The sequence below is a fragment of the Macrotis lagotis genome, chromosome 6 (genome assembly GCF_037893015.1).
Source record: "Macrotis lagotis isolate mMagLag1 chromosome 6, bilby.v1.9.chrom.fasta, whole genome shotgun sequence".
NCBI lineage: Eukaryota > Metazoa > Chordata > Mammalia > Peramelemorphia > Peramelidae > Macrotis > Macrotis lagotis.
Window position 1 is genome coordinate 40,659,838 of NC_133663.1, and position 24,948 is coordinate 40,684,785.

At 36.9% G+C, this 24,948-nt stretch overlaps 1 protein-coding gene across 1 annotated transcript in view; it reads right to left on the reverse strand.

The window, feature by feature from the left end:
• Positions 1-24,948, reverse strand: part of PEX5L (peroxisomal biogenesis factor 5 like) — a 183,460-nt gene that overhangs the window by 66,236 nt on the left and 92,276 nt on the right. Inside the window, exons 5-6 of the mRNA XM_074190995.1 lie at positions 18,360-18,483; positions 17,411-17,507 (exon numbers count right to left, since the gene is read on the reverse strand). Coding sequence (XP_074047096.1) covers positions 17,411-17,507; positions 18,360-18,483 — 221 coding nt within the window. The remainder of the gene's footprint in view (positions 1-17,410; positions 17,508-18,359; positions 18,484-24,948) is intronic.

Below are 24,948 nucleotides of genomic sequence, written 5' to 3' on the forward strand. Positions count from 1 at the left end.
TAGGATCTTATGATATTATCCAGGGCAGTCAGGTGGTTCGGTAAATAGAGCACCAGTCCTGGAGTTGGAAAAACTCATCTTCTTGAGTTCAATTCTGGTCTCAGTCACTTATTAGCTGTGTGATCCTAGGCAAGTCACTTAATCTTATTTACCTCATCTGCAATATGAGAAGGAAGGGCAAGCCAATCCAGTATCTTTGACAAGAAAACCCCAATTTGGGTCACAAAGAGTTAGACATGACTGAAACAAATGAACAACAAAAATGATTTGTCAGATTGGACCCCTCTCTCAGGTAATTGGTCCCTCTGAAGTGGAAACTAATCCTGATAGATGGTCCTGGTCCATTTTCCCATGACTGCTTTAGTACAACAAAAGGCCATGTTTTATACAAACATTTATGTTCTAAAGGACCTTTTCACTGGTGAAAGATGATCAGTCCTTCACCAGGTGCAAGCCTAACAAGGCTTCATTACTGTGCCTGGTTCCCAGGTCATCAGTGTTTCAAGACCAATCTGGATTATGGATTGCAGCAGGGAAAGGTCACTGCTTAGCAAAAAGAAGAGGTCTCCTAGGATGCTGGAGTTGCAATTTGTGTTTTCCTTTTGAGTTGAAACTGTAAATGTGACTAGAATCTTGTTCTGACTGCACAATTCTTATTTAAGGGCCAAACTTTATGTTACTTTGAGAGCAGAAAGTCTTTAGGTGTACTTTTGGAGAATGTGTTTGCTGATCCCACCCTTTTTCTTATGTTTGTCTTCCCCCCCAAATATCTGCCTTGTAATTATATTGTACATCTCTACTTACATATGAATTATTCCCCCAAAGAACGTGAAAGTCTTAAAGTCAGGGACTGTTTGACTTTTGTCTTTCTTTCCTACTCTTTATTTGATTGATTTAATTAGGTTGACCAATTCATCTTGGAGATTAGATCCTTTGACAGTCACAATCTCCAGTGTTTAGCCAGGTAAAAAAAAAAAAGCAAAAACAGTCCCTGGCCTCAAGGAGGTTACAGCAGGAAACCTAGATTGGATATGTTTATATTTTGGTATCTGAGTCACAATCCTAAAGTGGAATTCTCTGATTCTGTGAAATTCATCTACCTCACATTTTCTATTGAAGAAATAAAAAAAATAAAAGGGAGTGCAATATAATAGCTAAAATGTTGGACTTGGAATCTAGAAGACCTGGATTCAAATCTTGCTTAGATTCTTATTAGGAATGGGGTGGCTAGTGGCGCAGTGGATAAAGAACTGGCCCTGGAGTCAGGAGTACCTGGGTTCAAATCCGGTCTCAGACACTTAATAATTACCTAGCTGTGTGGCCTTGGGCAAGTCACTTAACCCCATTTGCCTTGCAAAAAAAACCTAAAAAAAAAAGATTCTTATTAGGTGTGGAACTCTGGGACAAGTCACTTTACTGCCTGTGTCAGCCTTTCCTTATCTGTTGAATGGGAAGCTAGATGATGCAGAGTCAGGAGGATGGGAGTTTGAATCCAAGCTATAATTTACTAGCTGTGTGATCTTGGGCAAGTCACTCAACCCTGTTTGCCTTGCATCCAAGGCCATCTCCAGTCATCCTGGTTTATATCTGGCCACTGGATCTAGTTGGTTCTGGAGGAGAAAGTGAGGTGGTGATTTGGCATAGTCCCTTCTCACTCAAATCCAATTCATGGGCTTGTCATGGCATCACCTCCCTGATGTTGTGGTCATCTTCTAGAATGAAGGACAACTGTCATTATTATTGTTATTATTATTATTAGTAGTAGTAGTAGTAGAAGTATCTGTTGATTGAGGGAGTGGGACTAAATGACCTCTAAGGCTCCTCCCAATTTTAAAACTAATGATCCCATGAACTTTCCTTTTGGCCAAAATATAGTAAATAATATTCAATGTGTAGTTCAACACTGAATGCAGATACGGGCAATTTCAAGCCAGTCTTACCACTCAAAGAAAGGTTTCCGAAACCTTTTAGCAACTCACAATGTGAGTGTAGAAGTGCTTGTTCAGGAGTGAGAAGGAAATGGGGATTAGAACACATGGGGAAAAGAAACCCATTCTACTCTTGGCCAATGTGCTCTTTAAATAAAAAAAAACTTAATTACAGCAGAGACAGAAAGCGCCTGTGAAATAGGAAACAGCCATAGAGGTAATGGACTCTTTGGGTTATTATTACTTAGTCTAGAAATTCCAATTTAGGTGATTCCTTGACTTGCATACATAGATATGTTGCAGCGAAAACAACAACTGTTTAAGTTGTTAGTTTTGGTTCTGACATCTGGCAATTGTAGCTGCCAACATGACTGAGTATATACAAATGAACAAACGAATGGATAGATAAATGAATGCACACATTTATACATACATACATACATACATACACACAGAACTTCATATATCATAGTTCTTTTTATAGAATATGAACTTTAGAGATTGTTGAATCCCCCATTTTGCAGATGAAAAAATTGAAACTTGGAGGGGGCATTGACTTGTCCAAGGTCATGCAGGTGGTATAGAGAAAAGCAGGGATATGAACTCATATTCTCTAAGATCAAATAAGGTATTTTAATATCTTATTTTGTGTTTGAACAGGGGACTTTAAAGTCAGCCTGCTGGTAGAAACTCCTTGGTAAAAGGCAAACAGAATTTCCTTGATTGGATTATGCTAATTGAGTGTGAGGGTATTTAATTCTCCAAAGGAATGAGGGCAGAGTTTCCCTCCCTCCTCTTGGTTGTTAACAACATTGAATAATCAACACTAGGAGAAGGTTCTTTCAAACTCTGGGATTCTGTGATGTTAAAGGAGTCTGAAAGTGAAGGACTATTTAAAGTAGAGAGTTTAGGAATGAATTATATGCTTCTTAGTTCTATTTTTAAAATTCAATTTTATCCTCAGGAGAAAAAAAATCCTACATTTATTTGTATCTTATTTCTAGAATAATGCTAATATTGATGAAAGTAAACTCACTTTCATTTCCTGAATATATATAAAAGACTTTACAAACTTTAAAGTGCTATATAAATATCAGTTATTATTATTTTTGTTATTACCTAGGAGTTGATTGAGGACAAAGAGCCTGAGTTTTAGGATTATTGGACAATAGAATCAGATCTGGAAAAGACCTTAAAACCTCTTTGTTTTATTGGTGAGAAAACTGAGACAGAAAAGTTAAAAGATTTGTACATGGTCCCATGGCTGTTAATTATCTAATATGGGAATTAAACCTCCATTTTCCTGACTCTAAGCCCAGCATTTTCTACTTCATGCTGCCCTTAATCTTGTAACCTCCTCATTATTAACATGTTTTCTATTATCCCTGCCCAGAACTCATACCTTGGGAATATCTAGTTTTGCCTTTTTTTCTAGCTCTCTTCTTGGGGCATTCAGTTTCCTTACAAGCATTAAGCTAATGGAATGGGATACAGAACAATTTTCCTCTTTTGGTTTTTATGGGCAATGGAGTTAAGTGACTTCCCAGGTCACACAGTTAGTAAGAGATCACATTTGAACTCAGGTATTCCTGACTCCAGGGTTGATGCTCTATCCACTGTGCCACCTAGCTGCCCCACTAGAACAATATATTTTTTAAAAAATACTGAACAGAGAATACAGAAAGGACTTGCACCCAAAGTCAAAGATAGTCAAGAAAACTCACTTTTGGTGAGTCTTGCCATGATTCACCACCATAAAGTACCTCTGAGACAGCACTGGTCCTAAGGTAGGCATCTGTACCTGGGAGCCATTGAGAATCATTGAAAGTACTATGTAATCTTCCAAATTTGATTTGGTTTAGTTCCAACTTCCTGTTATCTTTGGGTTCAATGTTCAACAGCAAAACCTAGCCAAGATGCAAGCACTGATAGACTTATTTCACAATGGGCTCTCCGTCCAATTAAATGTCATAATTCAGGCAACATGCATTCACTATTACTTCCTGTGGGGTATCATAGGTCATTCTCTTTTAAATCAACGTGGTTCAGGACAAAGAAGCCCTAAAGAACTGAAGGGCTTAATGAAATACGCCAAGAGACGTCTCTGAAGAACAAGACCTGTTATAGGGAATCCTTTTTTCTAGTTGAACTTTGCAGAAGGACATCTTCCTTGACATTGGGGAACACCCATGGGATAGATCTTATTTCATACCTTTCTAGATATTCATTCTTAGGATTGTTGAACAATATTACTTCTGCGATCACAACTATCAAGTGCGCTTGTATAGTCGTATCACATTCGCAAAATACGTCTCAGTGGAGTACATTTCAAGGCTAGTTCAATCTATAGAGAAGCATAGCTCATTCGTTAGAGAATCAACAAACAACCACAAAGGGCTCTTGCAACACCTTCCAGTCAGTTGTGTGACAGTCAAGATGGATTCTGTTGAGGAAAATCACCAGGTGATGGCTGCTTATGCCCATCTCACATTTTTACCAGGAATCCCCTGAATTCATTCATAATCATTTTTATAAAGATTGTGTTAGAAAGAAAGTAGACACATGAATTAGTAATTATCTCTTTTAATTTTGTTTTCTAGCAATAGAACAAACTGACGTTTTCCATAGCTCTGCAATCTACCATTCTTTGATATGACTTGGCATAGCTCTGAGAGTCTTTAAAACTGTGTCACCTTAAGAATGACTTTCATACACTTCAGGTGCTCCTGTCTAGTTGACAGACTGATTGTAGGGCCATAATTATGATCGAAGCATTGTTCCAGGCTGATAAGACTTCAAGGGTACTGACTGCATCTCTACTCCTCTAGCAGATGAAAAGAACTAAGCTTAGCAAGGAGTCCATCAATCAATTGGCACATATTTATAAAGTGCTTACTATGTGCTAAGTACTGTGCCAAGCATTACTATGTAATAAAAAATGAGGAATCCAATGATCTTAGAAAGGCATGGAAAGACTTGGACAAAATAATAAAGAGGAAGTGAATAGAATCAAGAGAATGTTTATATAGTAAAAGCAATATTCTTTTAAGAATGACAAATCAAATAAATTACTTTGACTATTCTAGATACACAAATGAAAAGGAAGAATAATTCTAATGGCACTAAAGAAATAACTGATTAATGGAAGTATGTAGAGAATAATTTTACAGAACTATCTATTTGTGTCTAATGGTAGCTATCTGGGAGGGGGAAGAAAGAACAAATAAAAAGAAATGTACTTGGTAACTTTTTTGTATAGTTTCAGGGAATTGCAAATTGTACATGGTAGATTGGCAGTTTTATGGTTTTATGTGCAATCATCTTTTTAAAATAGTGTTGTGTTATGAAAATACTTGTTTTTCCCTATGTATTGAAAATAAAAAAGAAAATTAAATTTTAATTAAATTTTAAAAAACCCAACAAAATGAAACGAAACAGAACCTACCCTCAAGGAGCTTCTATTATAATTGAAGAGAAAAACATGGATGTAAATATAAGCTACATTCAAGATAAATACATAAAGATACGTAGAGTAGATGTAAGATAACCTTAGAGGAAATAAGAGCAACTAGGGAGGAGGCAGTAGGAAGCAGGAAAAGCCTTGAACTTAGTCTGAAGAAAGCTAGTGATGGTAAAAGTCAGAGACTGGGAATGAGGAGAGAGCTTCCAGGCATGACAAAAGCCAGGTCCAAGAAACGGACAAGAGGTGGATGGGATGTCATATGTCATATGGAAGGACAGCCAAAATGGCTGGGTGGGTCATAGTGTGTGAAGGAGAGAATTTTAGAAAATTGAAAAGGAAAGACCCAAATCAAATGACCAAAAATTTATTTTTATAGAGGTAGGTATAGTAAAAAAATTCATTTGGAGGAACAAAAGGACAAGAATAACAAGGGAATTAATAAAAAAAAACACAAAGGAAGGTAGTCAGTCAAAGCAGATCTAAAACTATATTATAAAGCAGCACCATAACTGTGTGGTACTGGCTAAGAAATAGAGCAATGGATCGGTGGACTGCATTAGAAACAAAAGAAAACAGGTACAGTAATCTTCTCTTTGATAAACTCCACATTTCCAGGTTCTGGGAAAAGAACTCATTGTTTAATAAAAAGTGCTAAGAAAACTGGAAGATAGTATGGCAAAAATTAGGCATAGATCAATATCTCACACCCTATACCAAAATAAAATCAAAGTGGATATATAATTTAGATATAAAGGGTGGTACCATAAGCCAATTAGGAGAATAAGGAATAGTTTATCTGTCTGATCTATGGAGAGGGGAAGAGTTTGTGACCAAACAAGAGATAGAGATATTATAAAAAGCAAAATGGATAATTTAAATTAAATTAAAAAGTTTTTGCTCAAATAAAACAATGCAAAAAAGATTAGAAAGAATACAGAAATCTGGGAAACAATTTTTACAGTCAGTGTTTCTGATAAAAGGCATATCTAAAATATATAGAGAACTGAGTTAAATTTATAAGAATATAAGTCATTTCCCAATTAATAAAAGGTCAGAGGAACAGACAGTTTTCAGATGAAGGTATTAAAAAGAAAGGAAAAGAGAGACAGGTAGAAAAATGCAGTTACTCAAAATTTTACAAAAAGATGAATGTTGAAAACTATCTTTTCATGTAACTGGAAAAAAAGAAAAGAAAAGAATATTCAAAATAAGAAAAGAAAGAATCCAGACTGTGAAGTTATAAATGCCAAATGATTTTATATTTCATCCTGTGGGTAATAGGGAGTTATTAGGATTTATTGATTAAGGGAAGGGCAGGTCTACCCTTAGGTGCTAAGTGGGGAGTGAATTGGTATAATAATGTATAGCATCTATTATGTGCCATTCAGAGTATTAAGTATTTGACTGTTTTGATCCTTACAACAATTCTGGGAGGTAGGTGCTAATATTTCCATTTTACAGTTGAGGAAGCTGGAGCAAACAGAAGTGACTTGCCCAGAATTAAACAGCTAGTAAATGTCTGAAGCTGGATTTGAACTCAAGTCTTCCTGAAGCCAGACCTGGGGTTCTGTGCCACCTAGCTCAAGGCAGTCTCAAGGGAGAACAATTTGAAAGCTATTACAAGTCTAGGTAAGGAGTGATAACAGTCTAAATTAGTGGTACCTGTAGGTGTGGAGTAAAGAGAAAGTATCTGAGAGGTTGTGGAGGAAAAAGTGACAAGATTTGGCAATTAATTGGACATGTAGGATGAGCAAGAAAGAGAAGTCAGGGATGACACAGATTTTGAAACTAAATGAGTGAAAAGATAATAAGTTCAGAAGGAGAGAATTAGAGGGAAAGAAGTAATATGATGCGTTTTGTTTTTGATAGGTCCAGTTTGAGATGCTTGCATATCTACTTTGAAATGTTCAATAGGTGATTTTGATGCTAAGGCCAGATAAATCGATCTGTGTAGGGATGGTCATTGAACTTATGAAATATGATAGGGTCACCAAAGGAGAATGTATAAAAAGCAAAGAGAAGCCCAGGTAGAGCCTGGGGGAAAAACCAAAAACTCAGTTAATAGGCATGACATGGATGTAGAGCTAGAAAAAGAGACTAAGAAAAATGAGTGGAGGTAGGTTTCTTCTCAAATGTCTTTGTGGGGGCCATTTGTCATTTTGCAATTTTCATTATTGATTTTTTTTGCGTTCATTATTTTATTAATAATTTTGTAGACATTGTATGAACTGTTCTCTTAGCTCCTCTAATTTCACTCTGCATCATTTCATGTCATTCTTTCCTTCTTTGTATTTGTCATATATGTGGTTTCTTATAGCACAGACATTATTTCATTTCCTTAATGAACCACAATTTGCTTAGCCATTTCCCAAGTGATGAGCGTCTACTTTTCTTCTAGTTCCTTACTAAAGTTCTGCTATATATACTTTATTTTATCAGTAGCCTCCTTGGAGTTTATGCTTAATGGACTCTCGGGGTCAAAAGTTGTAGACTTTTTCATCATTTTATTTGCACAAATCCAATTGCTTTCCAAAATGAGTATACTAATGAATATCTCCACTGACAATGTGGATGGAAGGTTTCCTTCTGATATCAAAGCTGGCAACAATAATGATCGTCAAAACAAAGAAGATGGAGAAAAAATATTCTGCTATAAATTAAGAGACTAGAAAGTTTCTGAAGTTAAAAAGGAAGGTTGTTAAGAGGTTGAACACATTCTCCTCCCTCTTTTCATGTCATTCATTTGCATGGGGAAAAAAATGAAGACTGAATTTATTTCTTAATTACTTAATTTGTTCTGAATCTTGATTACTGCCAACCTGGTGGAAATATGATTATGTTAAAATATAGAACTGCTGGAGAAAAGATAGTGAAATCAGTAGTTGGGATTTCAATGGAAGAAAATAAAAGACCAAAGAGGAGGTTGGCTCCTATACATTCAGGTGATATAATCCCATGGACATATTTTCTGCCCAATATTGGTTTTCCCAACCCTCAAAATGGGAAATGAAATAACTGGACTTGATTATTCCAAGTGTTAATTTTATAATCTTCAATTCCCATTTCCTCTTTATAAACTTCCATAAACAGTTTGTTTGATTTTTTTCACCATCTGTCTCAGGGAGGTGGCTAATTTACATTGCTGGTGTAATGTTCCATAGGGCACTAAGATAGAATACTGGGTTTGGAATCAGAAAGACTCATCTTCCTAAGCTCAAATCCAGTCTCAGACACTTACAAGCAGTGTGACCCTGGGCAAGTTATGGAATCATGTTCACTTCAGTTCTCTCATCTGAAAAGTGAATTGGAGAAGAAAATGGCAAACCACTTTCACATCCCTGCTAAGAAAACCCTAAATGGGGTCATGAAAAGTTGGAAATGACTGAAATTCTTTCTTTCTTTCTTTTTTCTTTGAGGACTTGCCAATTTTATTATGATCTCCTATGTCTATGTCAAAGGTTTTTTAAGAAAGATTTTATTTATTTTGAGTTTTACAATTTTTCATCCATTCTTGCTTCTCTCCCCCACCCTCTACATTATTTTCAAAGTTCCATATTCTCAATAATCACTACTCCTATTTCTACAGTACTTAAAGACTTACAAAATGCTTTTCTCACAATTTCTTCAAGCATTATAACTCCTATTTTTAAAGATGAATAAGCTGAGTCATTGACATTACATGACTTGCCATAGCATCATATAATTGAACTCATGTCTGGCTCAGATCTGAGTATCTTTTTCCAGGGGTAAACTGGAGCCAGCTCCAACTGGCAGAGGAGAATCAGTTGTTTGATTTTCATTTACACCTCGGAAATGGGCAAGTGCTGCAAATCACAGTTTTATTTATTGTTTTGTTAATTGTCTAGATTTAAGAAAGTGCTGGTGAAAATGTCAATAACTCAAATTAAACTTTAAATTATGCCATACATTTTGTAATTACTGTTGTTAAACATTTTTATGTCCCTGATTTTTCTTTCTTTCTTTTTTTTTTAGTTTTTGCAAGGCAATGGGGTTAAGTGGCTTGCCCAAGGTCACATAGCTTAGGTAATTATTAAGTGTCTGGGTCCAGATTTGAACTCAGGTCCTCCTGACTCCAAGGCCAGTGCTCTATCCACTGTGCCACCTAGCCCCCACCCCACACCCCTGATTTTTCTACGACAACACACTGCCTGTCTAAATGTTATGACTAAATATAAAGAACCAATGAATTCATTGGACCAATGCACTCTCTAGTAAGGAAACTCCCTCTTCTGATAGAGCTTATAGTTTTAGAGTGTTGATTTGAAATCTCATCAGGTAAAGGACTTGCCCAGGATCACACAGTCAATATATGTTAGAGAAGGGGCCAGAAACTATTTCTGACTGATTTTGAGACCATCTCTTTCACTCTTACAATAGTTAGAATTAAATAACAACAGTACTTGTAAAAAATGAAATGGGCTGACATCCTATGGAGCTTTCTCCTCCTTGGAGATCTTTAGCCAGGCTGGAAGACCATTTGTTGGACATGTTCTAGTGAGAATTCTTTTCACATCACATGATCATTGGGATCCCTTTCTACTTTTAAATTCCGTGGTTCTGGGGCAGTTAGGTGGCGCAGTGGATAGAGCACTGGCGCTGGAATCAGGAGGACTTGAGTTCAAATTCAGCCTGATACTTAATAATGATCTAGCTGTGTGACCTTGGGCAAGTCACTTAACCCCATTGCTTGCAAAAAACAAAAAACAAAAAAAAATTGTGGTTCTGTGAGGTAATAATATTGTATCAGTTGTTAGTTACATACATAAAGATGCCACTTATCTCTTTTTTCACCATTTTCCCAACAGCAAAATATGAGGGTTGAACTAATTGATCCCTAAAATCTTTTCCAATTCTAAATCCCTGACTCTGCAAGCTATGAGATGGACTCTGTTATGTGATTCCAATCTAGAAAATGAATGAACTATACTCTGAACCCATTTTGTTCTTTTTTTGAAGAGCAAAGGAGTTAAGTGACTTGCCGAAGGTCACAGAGCTAGGTAATTATTTAAGTGTCTGAGGCTGGATTTGAACTCAGGTCTCCTGACTCCAGGGCCAGTGCTCTAGCTATGTGCCACCTAGCTGCCCCTTGAACCAATTTTAAGCATAAATTGGATTTCTGATCCAAAAATTTTACAATTAATCAAAACAAATTTTCAGTCAGACTACTTGAGGGACCCTTGGACTCTTCTTTGGAACATGTGTCTGAATGCTGGGACAAAGGAGAAACTTTCCCATCCTGTATCATCTTGTTTGTATGAATTACTAGTATAGTGGCAACCAATCTGTTGTGAGATCATGGAGGCCAAACCGGATTATACCATGGCCTAAGAGAAGATCAGAGAGTTCAGAAAAGGAGCAGTGGCCCTAACAGAAAAGAGGAGACTGCTGAGCAGGTGTAAGACAGACAAAGAGCAGAGTTATGCATCAAGCTGGGTTCTTCTGAAATCTGGGATGAAGATGGGACTCTGAATTAGGAGGAATACTTTTGATAGCTCAGGGTATTGAAAAATCCTGAAGAAGAAGACAATATCTACACTGTCCCCCTTTTATTACTGTCTTAAATAAACCTGGTTCTTGTGAAATATTTGTGAATCATATTGCTTGAAGGAAGTTTCACAGAAGGAGTATCTCTAGCAGGACAAGAATAGAAATTTCAGATATTTCTTAGGACTGATGATCAAAGAAAGGCCTGGAATTTTTATGAGTTATTACTATAGTCTATATCAACTTGAGCTATGAATTACATGATAATTACAAGTTTCCTTGTCTTGAACAAATTTTATTGACATATATATATATATATATATATATGTATATAAACAAAGAAGAAAGAAATTGAGAATGGAAAATTCATTAAAAAAAGTCTCCTAATGTTAAAAAAGTATATTGAGAATACCCAGATCTCTATATACTTCCTATTGATTCCTCTACTTCCTCAGCAGCTTTCTTCCCACCCCCATTTGAGTACTGTTTTCTCTTCTTTTCAGCTCCTCTTTATGTGTTGCCTTCCCCCCATTAGCATGGAAGCTTCTTGAGAAATTGAGAACTGTCTTGATTTCTTGATTTGATTCCTAGTCCTTAAGGAATGCTAAATCTATAGCTTTCTTTCTTTTGCTTTCTCTCTTCATGTATCTACTATCTCTTTATCATTCTTTCTTGTTGGAATGAACTGCTTTGGGGGACTGTGGATTCTCTCCTGATGGACCTCTTGTGGGGCCTTTCAACATAGAAATTCATTTATCCAATCAACAAATATTTATCAGATGCCAAGCACAGTGCTGGGGTTAAAAAGACAAAAGTCCCTGCCCTCCATGAGCATAAGTTCACTATTATTCAATCATTTTTCACCATGTCTGACTCTTCATGATGCCATTTTGGAATTTCCTTGGCAAAAATGGCAAATCAGTTTGCTATTGTCACTATTTAGTCATTTCAGTTGTGTCTGAGATTTTTTTTTTTACCATGTCTGACTCTTTGTGATGCCATTTTGGGGTTTTCTTGGCAAGAAATGTCAAATCACTTTGGCACTGTCATTTTTCAGTCCCATCTAATTGTGACTCCAATCAGAATTTACTTGTAGAGACACTGGAATGTTTTACCATTTCCTTCTCCAGCTAATTTTACAGATGAGGATCTAAGGTAAAGAGTAAAGTGATTGCCTAGGATCACATGGCTAGTAAGTGTCTGACACCAGATTTGAACTCATTATTCCGTCATTTCAGTCTTGGCTGGCATTTTTTTTACTATGTCTGATTTTTTTTGTGATAACATTTTGAATTTTTCTTGGGAAAAAAGTCATTTCAGTCATTCTGATTCTTTGTGATCCCAATTGGAGTTTTCTTGGTCAAAATACTGGAATGGCTTACCATTTCCTTCTCCAGCTCATTTTACAGATGAGGGACTAAGGCACCGAGCAAAGTGAAGATTAGGAAGTGTCTGAGTCCAGCTTTGAACTCACAAAGTTGAGTCTTTTCTGATTTCAGACTTGGTGTTCTATTCACTTCATCATCTAGCTGCCTTATGTTCATGGTGGAAATCCCTTAAGCAAAGAAGAAATTTTTTTTTTGTGTTTTTCATATGTGATTTGGCTTAAAGAAATAGGAATTCTGCCCATGTCATCAGGAACACATGTCTTGTGTAACCAGAGGCCTACCTGTACCAGGTAGACTGGAGATGGGGTAAGCAAGCAAGGAGGCAGACAGCAGGAGAATCAGTGGTATATTAATAAGGCAAGGGAATGTTTCGTTTCTATGGCAACTGATGACCCCAGCTAATCCTCCTCCCCCACAGGGAGGCATATAATGTCCTGCCTCCCACCAAGCCTCCTCTGCTACCCAACCAACGTTTTGTTGCTGTATTAAATTGTCCCAAGGATTCAGGTTTATGTAACGGGAAACACCTACTTCTACAGAGTGCAAGTCTCCAAGGTACCTATGCAGAAACATCTTGATTTGGCTTTAGGAAAAGTTGTCATTTCAAAGGAAGATATATTTAGCAAGAGCACATGGGAAGAAAAGATGTTTTTCATGGTACATTCATTATGCATAAAAGATTACATGCCTTAGAATCTTAAATAAAGAATCTATAGTCATGGTTCAGGGAAGGATTTGGAACAGTAACCCAGGATTTTCATACTGAAGGACAATGGTAGAACATAAGCTCCATGAAGGCAAGGCCCATGTTTTTCCCATTCTTTGTATCCCCAATGTTCAGGAGGACTGGCATATAGTAAATTCCTGTTGACTATCTGGTAATAAATAGAGATTTCTAATTACTTGTACATCTTTCGACATTTCCATGTCTTCCTGGGCCTCTGGCAGTGTGGTTTAGTGAAAAGAGAATGTGTAGTATGGGGGAAAGAGGGCTTGCTTGGCGGTCAGCTTTCCTGAGGTCAAATCCAGTTTCTATTCTTTGGCTTTGGGCAAACCACTTATCTTCTCTGTGCCTCAGTGACCTTATCTGTAAAATCCATTGGTTATAATAAATGATCTTTGAGGACCCTTATAACCCTCAATCTATCATTCTATATTCTTGGTCAACTTGCTCCATCTCTGGATCATAGCTTTCCCATTTATAAAATGTAAGTATTAGACTAAAGTTGGCTTCTGGTGTCTAAACTGACAAACCTATATTAATAGTTGCTAATATTTTTATAGTACTGTAAGCATAAAGAGCACTTTATGTATGTTAGTTCATTTGATCTATGATCTGTAGCTAAAGGAACTGGGTTCGAATCTTAGATTGTTGGGGTTTTTTCAGGTTTTTTTGCAAGGCAAATGGGGTTAAGTGGCTTGCCGAAGGCCACACAGCTAGGTAATTATTAAGTGTCTGAGACCGGATTTGAACCCAGGTCCTCCTGACTCCAGGGCCGGTGCTCTATCCCCTGCACCACCTAGCTGTCCCATGGAATCTTAGATGGATGATTCACATACTCTTTGAGTGAAGTGAAGAAAATCAAGTGGCAGGATAATTGGAGTGATAGGCCTGGACTTAGGACGCCTTGGCTTCAAATGTTATTGTTAGTGTTTAGTAGCTGGGAAAATCATTTAACTCTCTTAGCCTCTATTTCCTCATCTGAAAAAAGAGAATAATAACGACTCCCTCTCAAGTTGTGTGTTTCAAATGGGACAAAGGTGGATGAATACTTTTCAGGAGCACTATAGCCATGGCATGTTCTTTTTCCTTTTCCCACATAGTTTTGAATTCTTCTAAGTGTCTGGAAATACCAGAACTTTGTTTCACATAGCTTAGAAGTGAGAAGAGTTTATAATGGTGATAGCTATAAGAATTTTTTCCATTTGATTTTTTTGGCAAGGCAATAGGGTTAAGTGACTTGCCCAAGGCCACACAGCTAGGTAATTATTAAGTGTCTGAGGTCAAATCTGAACTCTGGTCCTCCTGACTCCAGGGCTGGCGCTTTATCCACTGAACCACCTAGCTGCCCCAAGAATATTTTTCTTAAATTTTTGAGGCCTAAGAAGAGATTGTGAGTACAGGCTTGTCTGTAATGATGTTCCAATGCCAGCCTAATTTATTTGTGATTATGATATTTTGGGGTGTATACTTATGGTATGGGGATTTTCCATATAGTTTAAAATCCTGCCTCTAACTTACACTGACAGTGATGACACTGGGCAAGTCACTTAACCTTAGGGTCATCAATCTGGCTCCAAGGTTACTTTGATTCTGTTTTCTAAATATATACACATTTCCAGTTAGATGTAACCTCCTTGAAGGCAAGAGCTGTTTCATTTTTATCTTTCTATCTCTAGCACCTAGCAGAGTGCTAGATACCCAGCAAATGCTTAAGAAAAGTCTTACTGAAGATGAATTAACTTGTAGCCCTTCCTACAGATTTCATTTCAAATACATTCTAGAAGATATAGAAATAATTTTCTGGTCCTTATTTTCATGAAAGTCAGCTCCAGAGATAAGGAAAGGAACACTTTATGTTCCCTAGGTGTGCCATACCATGCTGGGGTTTTTCCTGATCTTTCTCATGATACAGATCCTTAGTGACGCACTCTGCTCTTGGACTGGCTCCTAGGTCTGCCGACTTGATCTCACCAATCTTTCTCAGACAGGGACATTTTCTTTAATCTCCTTCCTTCTCTGACTTTTGACTAAGAAAAATCTTTCATCCTCTTTATTTCATTTGTAAATCAAGAAGGACCTCTAATTGTGACTAACCTAAGGCAAAGGTCAGTGAGTCATTTTTATCAAAGACAAGAAATGCAATGAGTTTTTACATGAAATGAGATAAGTTCCATCAAAGTCTAAAACCCTTGACAGATTCTTAGTCCCCTTTGAAATCTCCACAAAACCTTCCATTTTTCATCCATATCCTCCTCTAATTAAAAGTTCTTTTTTCTTCAGCATCATTATGAATCCAAAACAATTGACTTATAGGTGAACTATGAGTAACTGGCTTACTCATAATTTGAGACCATTTTCTAATGTCTTAGGGCTAGCCTTAGAATTACGAACAACTGGGTTCAAGTCTTACCTTTGACATAAGGTGGCTACAAGTGGTTCCATGCTCTAAGCAACTTTCTAAGACTATAAGTTGCTGAGAAGGAATTAATCTGGAGATTCTCTTCATCAAGGAAGTCACAGACCCAGACCATGTTCAAGGAATTCCTAGAATTACAGGGACTAGGTGATATCAAAGGTTTCTTTAAGGAAGGGGCATTTGCAGTGGGTTCTAGATAGATTTCAGCAAGTAGGGGGTGGTTAGGGAGAATACCCTCCCACCCCCAAATATTTCTTGCATTGAGCTTAAGCCAAAATTCTAGCATCATTTGAGAAAACAGAATAAATGAATAGGCATAATTTAAATACCATTTTCATCAAGGGAAGCAGTCTTTAAGTTATATAAGATTCACTCCAAAGGTATGATCCCATAGTAGGAGACTAAATTACAATTCTCCCTTGAGTATATCCACAAAACAGGCCGTCATTGGATTTTGTGAAATTTGCTCAGAAAGAAAGGGAAAGAATGAAAAACATTATTATTTGTGATTTTTGCAACATTGATTATCATTTAATTATTTAACTCATAAATATATGATATATCTCAAATATAGGAGTACTAGATGATGCAATGGATAGAGTCCTGGGTCTAGAATCAAGGAGTCTCATCTTTCTGAGTTCAAATCTAGTCTCAGATACTTGCTGTGTAACCCTAGACAAGTCATTTTGCTCTGCCTCAGTTTCCTCAATTGTAAAATGAGCTAGAGAAGGAAATGCTAAACCATTCCAAAATTTTTGCCAAGAAAACCCTAAATGGGATCATGGCTTTCAGATTTGACTGAAATTATTGAACAACAACATAATCTCATATATCACATATATCTCATATATTTTTATGAATTTTATATGTGTTTCATCTAAATGAGACATTTATACAAGATATAGGTTATATATCTTTCAAGGGATAGATAATATGCCTGTCTAAAGGAGAGATGTCATCTATATTTTTATTATCTCCAGTGTTGTTTGCTATTTTGGAACAATGATTAGATTCAAATCAAAAAGCATCCAAGAAGGAAGGAAGGAAGGGACAAAGAAAGGAAAGAAGATGTTCTAGGCATTGTGCTAAGTACTTTGCCAAGATCTCATTTGACTCTCATTGCAGCTCTGAGTGGTAAGTGCTATTATTGGCTAGGTTTTACAGTTGAGGAAGCTGAGGTATAAAGAGGTTAAGTGCTCAGGGTCTTATAAATAATAAATGTCTGAGGCTAGATTTGCATCCAGGTCTTCCAACTTTCAGATCCAGAACTCTATTCAAAGTTTAACCTAGCTGTCTCAAAATGTCTTTATTAAATGACAACTATGTTCTATTCACTGCACTTGCCTCTGGGGACATAAAGAAAAGAAATAGTGACTGCTTCAAGATGCTTACATTCTACTCCTCATAAGTGCTTACTGAATGATTGAATTGCAAGGAGAAGTGACTAGCCCAGATACATCATCTGTCATCAGACCACCTTTAGTATCAACTGTGTAGTGATGGTTCAATCACTACTGAAATGCTGAACCAACTTTCCTTCCCTACTTTCTTTTCACTCCTGCCTGCCAGCTAATGAGCACAGTGATTTATAGTACCTTGTGCCAGAGTCAAAATGTGAATGAACAAGCCAAATGCAATTTCCTCTTTCTTGTGTTTTGTTACATAAATAGTGGGAATGTTAGAGTAGAACAGATTCTGTATCACAAAATCACGGAACAGTAAATGGTGGAACAAGGGAGAAAAAGTGTGAGGTACACAGTGAATTTCATTAGCACGTTGTTCAGCCAAATATAAAGTCAGCTATTTAAGGCACAGGGAATGAGAAGACTGGGAACGCAATGGAACACAATATACAGGACACATTTCAAACCTGTCAATACAATCCAGATAGACTTCATCAACAGCTACCTCTTATTTAAAAAGAACACATTTTAAAAAGTTGAACAAGGATCACGGTTGGACAAGAAGGAAAATTGATTTTGTTACCTGAGCTGGAGGCACTAACTCTAAATCTGGAACTGACTCAGAATTGAGGGCACTTTTCCCACTAGTCAATTCGGGCTGAGATCTACTCTCCGAAGACCTACAAGGGAAGAGTTTAATCAATTTATGTAGTTTGAGAAACATAAAATACTGTTTTCCTACACATGACCAATCAAGAATTCAAGTTAATTTGATTTAAATGTTATTTATTGGTCAATAGAACCCTCAATATAATAATAATAATAAAAATAGTAATAATAATAATGATAGAATCTTGACAAAGAGTGTGGCTAGCCATCCTAATTCACTTGGCTCTGCATAGTATGTAAGTGATTGCAATATGAAAGGCCACTCTTTTGGATCAATTGAAAGCTCCATCTAATCATGTTCAGAGAATAACCAAAAACCCTAACACTATTCATATAGAAGCCATGCTGGCTTATTAAACAACTCTTGCTTTTCTTAGGACTCTTCTCACCCAATGTTCCAGGTGTTATTTTATCCATATATAACATTGAAAGGTACTTTTGAGTGGAGAGTAACTGGAGTTGGAACATTTGAGCTTTGAAAAGCTTGAAAAATGTTGCTGGTTTCCAGTCCTCAACATATCATCATGCTTATCCACTAATAATCCTGATATGTAAATGAATATAAATGATGATGATGATGACCAGTGTAGACAGAATGTAATTTAAAAAGAAAAACCATGGATATCTAAATGAACATAAACCAGTTATATAAGGCAGAACTATCTGGGCAAATCTGGCCAATTTAGTCAATGTTGCAATCATTTGCCTAACATGGCAGCAAACATCTGGATGGACTCCTTTTTTATTTTTTTTTTTGGCATGACCTAGAATTGTGTGGTCAGGTGTTTGCCACTGCTTCACACATGATAGACTGTTATCAGACACATGCTTGTGGAATTGAATGACTTCAATTCTAATATTACCATAAAAGTTCTTTTGATCCCGTTCTGGATGATGCTGACTTCCTCTCTGCCATGGCATGGCTCTTGCTATTTCTGTCTCCATGGAACTTAACTTCATCCCATTTATCCAGTTGTGTTTGAATATCTATGGGGGAAAAATGATTAATTTAATAATTGAACTGAGAAAAAGAGTGGCCCGACGGTCTCCTTTCTCTTTCCCTTCCAGAATGTGTGAGAGTTACAACAGTGTATTGGTAATAGCAGTTAACATTTCTAAAGTGTATTAAATTTTATAAAATGCATCCATGCATTATACATTAATGGACAGAACATGATGCTTGAAGTAAGAAAAACATCTGGACTCAAATGTTGCCTAGGATACTGACATTGTGATGCTGAGCACCTCACGCAACATCTTTGAACCTCAGTTTCTTCATCTGTATAATGGAATCTTAAATAGTAGCAGCTTGGGGCAGCTAGGTGGCACAGTGGATAGAGTACTGGTCCTGGAGTCAGGAGTACCTGAGTTCAAATTTGACCTCAGACACTTAATAATTGCCTAGCTGTGTGACCTTGGGCAAGTCACTTAACCCCATTGTTTTGCCAAAAAAAATTAGTAACAGCTTCAGAATAGTGAAGGTCAAATGAAATAATTTTCTCCAATTGCTGATTCATTATATGAATGAATGATTAAACTCTGTTTCTAAAACAGAACAGCCAACAGTAGACTCTATTGGTATTAGACAGACACTAGTCCCTTTCACTAAGGGATTTTCTTCAAACTAATCAAATGATAATATTTGTTATATTTTTGTTTCTAACAAAGTGATATACTGAGGTTCTGGAAAATGACTTACTTGACCAGGTAGCTGGGCAAACATAACAGTGACCTAAAATATTGAAATAATTTTCTTGATTTTTAGAGAAATCTCAAGATAGATCTTTTGATCACACCATGAGCCATAATATACCACTTTGCCTAATCATGATATGACTAATACAGTGCTTTGAGTTCCCAGAGTCCAACAAGATAGGTAGATACTGCAAAAAAAGAGTGGAGATAGCATGATAGCTGCTTTCAAGTGTTTGAGTTGAAGAGAAATTAGGATTCTTTTGCTTGCTCCCAGAAATCAGACATAAGGAGCAAAATACTGAAATAATGAAAATGATATATCTTTCCAATAAAATATTGAAAGCATCTATATTCAATATTTTATATTTCAACATGTTTATTCATTATATTTTAATAAATTATAATATTTTCAATAAAATATTGAAATGATATATTATAATGGTGATTTTAGGTCTTGATATTAGGATATTTATCCTAAAAGCTAGAACTATCTCTAAATACAATGAAATAGAAATAGGAGGTATCCTTTTGCTGGGGGTTGATTAGATGGCTATTGAGATCCTCTTCAATTCAAAGAGTCTGTCATTCAGAGAAATGGAAAGAATCAGGACAGGGGTCCTTAATCTTCTTGTGTGTGTGTGTGTGTGCATCGTGGACTGATCTGATGAAGTCTAAATTTGTTATAGTTTATTGCCTAAATACATAACCATTTCAGTTCAAGGACAGTGAAAAATAAAGAGGAAATAGTTTTCTTGATCCATATGGACCCCTTGGGGGTTCGTGGATACCAGGCTTAAGGACTACCATTGTAGGAGAATGTTGTTATCTTGGGGGAACACCCGTGGAAGATATGCTTTGCTTGCTCCTAGGGGTGTATTTGCAGCACTATCTCTATGCAACTGTGCCTTCATCGCTTTCTTGTTTAATTACAACTAAGAAATCATATTAGCGTCATTGTTGTAATCAGGGACATGAGTTGTTATTTGCCAAGAGCGTGGTTATGAGGACAAAAACCCAACTTGCTGGTCTTTGGATTTCCTCCCCAGCTGCTAGCTTCCTGTCTGCAGCAAGGAGCGGGCTCTTGTGGTTGTCTTTTATGACCAGTCTCTCCTCTGAAGGGAATTCTGGCTGATAACTTAATGTAGGGGAATTAAGACCTGCCATTTTACTATCTCCATGGTTGAAGGGATTTACAAAAACATGAGGAAGATCAAAAAAGAGAGGAAAGAGAGACAACCAAAAAGGCTAAGAACACTTAGAAGACTTATCTGTGATTTAATGCTTTAGGAGAAAGAAACGTAATAGTAAATTGCCTTCCTCCTTGTCTAACCGTGCTTCTAAGGAGTTGGATGAACTTGGGCAAGTTGACCCTCTTTTCTGGGTAGCCATTTCCTTATCTGTAAAGTACAATGATTATATTTTCATTTTTATTTTTTAATTTTAAGTAGTATTTTATTTTATCCAATTATAGATACCGTTTTAATGTTTATTTTAAAATCAAACTTTGAGTTCATATGCTCAAAGGGCTATAAAACTGTGCATACCCTTTGATCCAGCAATATCACTACCAGGTCTGTATCCCAAAGATCTAAAAAAAAAAATGAAAGGACCCACATGTACAAAAATGTTTATAGCAGGTCTTTCTGTGGTAGCAAAAAATTGGAAATTGAGGGGGTGTCCATCAATTGTGGAATGGCTAAACAAGTTGTGGTATTTTAAATTTGGAATACAATTATAAGAAATGATGAGCAGGTGGATTTCAAAACATCTGAAAACACTTAAATAAACTCACGTTGAGTGAATTGAACAGAACCAGGAGAATGTTATAGTAACGTTGTGGGATGCTCAACTGTGATATGTTCAGCTCTTCTCAGCTATACAGACATCAAAGGTCAAAAAGACTTGTGATGGAAAACGCCATCCATGTTCAGAGAAAGAACAATAGTGTCTGAATGCAGACTATAGCATACTATTTTCACTTTCTGAAATTTGTTTTTTGCCTTTTGTTTTCATGATTTTTTTATGTCTTCTTTCACAGCACGACTAATATGGAAATATATTTAACATGATTGTAAATGAACAACCTATATCAGATTACTTGCTGTATCAAGGGGGGGGAGAAAATGGAGGGAGGCAGGTAGAAAAATGTGGATTTCAAAATCTTACAAAAAATGAGTGCTGAAAACTATTCTTACATGTGATTGGAAAAGATAAAATAGATTAAAAAAACACTTTGAGTTCCAAATTTTCTCCCTCCCTACCTCCCCTTCATTCCTCCCTAAGTGAATAAGCAATTTGATATGGTTATATATGTACAATTATGTAACATGTATTTCCATAATAATCATATTGTTAGAGAAGAAACAGAACAAAAAGAAACACAAAAAATTAAAGTGAAAATAATATGCTTAAATCTGCATTCAGGTTCCATCAGTTTCTTCTCTGGATATGGACTTTTCCAAATGATCATAGATTTAGAATTGTAAAGGATCTCTGTAGCTAGTCTAACATATAAGGAAACAGAGTCTCAGGGAGATTGAGGCAAATTATCCCAAGATCACACAAAGAAAGGCAAAATTGGAAATCAAGACCATTAGTTGCAGAACCAGTGTTCCTTTCTCTATATTTTCACTGTTGGATTTGGTGACTATTCAGGTTTTTTCTACCTCTAACATTTTATGATGGAGAGAATGTCATAGGATATTTTCTAAAAAGTCCCAGGTTTCCGGAAGGCATTTTTGGTTCACATAGAGTGAAACAAGATGAGAGACAGTAATTAGGATGGAGGTAATGAAGTAGTCATGTCTTATAAACTGATCTTTCTTCAAAAGAAGGGAGTCTGAAAGAGGAAAAGGATATACACAGATACCTTTCAGTCAAACCCAATTGCTTTTGTCCTGGTTTTATCCTTCCTGCCAGGAGACTTTTGGTACATATCTGGCTTAATGTTTTTGGAAAGTTCCAACTCTTTGAATTTAGTTGACCTACCATTGTGCACTCCGGGGAAGAACCCAGGTAAATAAACCATTCTTTAGACTTTACTCTGAACACACAGTGTTCTGTCTGAAGGAGGTCAAGAGACAATTTCATATCCCTTTGTTTTTCTGTGACCCCAGGTTAATGGCAGATAAATTCCCAGCCAAAGTGTATCTGAGGGCAGGGAGATGGGGAGGAAGGAGTGAGGAGAGATTGGTGAACCCCCCCCCCAATTGCTCCTGCATCTCAGTCTCTTTACGCTTCCTTATTCTAAAATAACAATGTTCTGCTTCCTATCCCCCCCTTCCCTCCCATGGTTCACTGCAGAATGACCTACTAATATATCTAAACAAATACAAATGTATATAAATGTGCATATGTATACATATATGCTTTAAGTTTTGTAAAACACTTTACAGACATTAGTGATTTTACTATTCTTTTACAAGGAAGGTGCTAATAGAATATAAACTTGGAAAGGAGGCTTTGTTTCCCCCTTTCTTTGTGGCTCCATCACTTAACACAGTGCCCTAACATATAAGTGTCTGGTGGCTAACTATTATTTATGCCTACTTTACAGATGTGGCATCTGTAAAGACTGAGAGAGGGTAAATGAATTGCCCAGGGTCATACAACTAATAAGTATCAGAACTAAACTATTCTGGACTTCAAGGTCAGGGCTCTCCCTACTACACCACATTGTCTTTTTCATTCTTCATCACAGCTCATAGGCCATTGATTAATGCTATCCCCCATTTCTCCATTCCCCCCCCATTAATCCACTATCTTTTAATCTCAGGGAGTGACTGTCATATTTTTAATATTTTGTTTATTTTTCCACCTACATTCAAGGGTGGTTTTCAACAATCATTTTTTGCAAGGTTTTAAATTTTACATTTTTCTCCCTCTCTCCTTTCCCTCCTCCTTCCCCTAGCAGAAAGCAAGATAATATAGGCTATATATGTAAGGAAATCAGAAAAATTAAATAGAGAGAAAAATATGATACATAAGACAACTTTTAAAAATTGGAGATAGTAAGTTTTGATAAACTCCACAGTCCCTTCTCTGGATAGGGATGCAATTTTCTATCATAAGTCCTTTGGATATGTTTTTGATTATTGTGCTGCTGAACTGTGCAAGTCCATCATAGCTGATCATCATCACCCAGTGACACTGAGAGTGTACATAATGTTCTTTTGCTTCTACTCACTTCCCTCAGTATCAGTTCTTGCAAGGCTATTTTGAAGAATCAGGTAGTGACTTATATGGTTTCTCCTTTTCTTTTTATAGAACATTTCTGAGCTGGGGACTATGGAGGCAAAAAGTCTTTAGCTACTCCTTATAAAGAACTTCAGACTTCTCTGTGGCAGCACTTGAGGGACAGGGAGGCTGCTGTGGCCAGTGGAAGCCAGAAACCATTGGTTCTATGACTTTAGAGGGAGGATGAAGATAGAAAGAGCTATGCTTAGCAGTAGAAGCAGTAGCTCATGAGGAGAGTTCTGGGTGGGATCCCACTTTTGACACTTACTAGCCCCGTGGCCATAGGCCAGCCACTTCCCTTTCTTTCCGCCTCATGGTTTGTTGATTGATTCACTCATCTGCATTTATGATTGTGGTAGACACAGATGAATAAACTGGCAAAATTTAATTGTCTACCACAAATAAGAATCTGTGATGGGCACTAGGATACAAAGGCAAAAAGAAAACAATGTCTGACCTCAAGGAGCTTATATTTTGCTGAGGAGGGGCAATTAGATGACCATTAATGCCCTTCACAGCCTTCAATAGAGGATCTGATGATCCTCTAAAGTGAGACTGACACATTGGAAAGAAAATGACATTTTCCCTATCTCAGGGGTGCTTGTGGACTATTTTTGTGTCCAGCCTGAGGTAGAGTATTCTGAGCCTGTATTGATCTAATCAGCCACAGTCAGACATGTAACTTGGCTCTAACACAGTGATGTCATTTTAGTCTTCTCCAATAAGGTCAACCAACATTTGGAGTCAAAAAACCTTCCCTTGACTCTTCTTGTATGACCTTAATTTCTCTAGGTCTCACTTTTCTCACCTTTAAGGGGAGGGGGTGGCAGTAGATGATCTCTGGGGTCTCTTCCAGATCAAAATTTGTGATACAGTGATTTCAACCTTGATTTTTTTGATCTGTAAAATGAGAGTTCTAGATTGGACAATCGCTAAAGCCCCTTCCAGCTTTAAAGGTTTAAGTCTAGGAAATGAATTCCATGGTAGAAAGAGCACTAGATTCAAATTCAGGTTCCACCATATACTTAACCTATGACCTTAACTTCTCTTAGTCTCACTTTCTTCAACTATAAAATGAAGGGATGGGACTAGAAGACATCAGAAATTCCCTTGGGCTCAAAATCCTCTGATCTGATCTTCTGGCTTCTCCTCTGTCCAATGGAAATAACAGTACCTATCACATCTGCCTCACAGGGTTATTATGAGTTTCATGATGATGTTTGTCCTTTGTTCTTGGAACAAAGGGAGATGATGCCATGACAAGCACATGAATTGGATTTGAGGAAGAGGGTGTTGTACTAAGTTCTCATCTTACTTTCTTATCTTACTTTCTCCTCCAGAGCCATCTGGATCCAGTGGACTGGAGATGATCCTACATAGGAGGCAATCAGGATTAAATGACTTGCCCAAGGTCACACAACTAGTAAGTGTCACGTGTCTGAGGCCAGATTTGAATTAGTTATTCTTCTGAGATTTTGAATATATGGACCTTCATGTGCTCTAATTTCCAGGATAATCCTC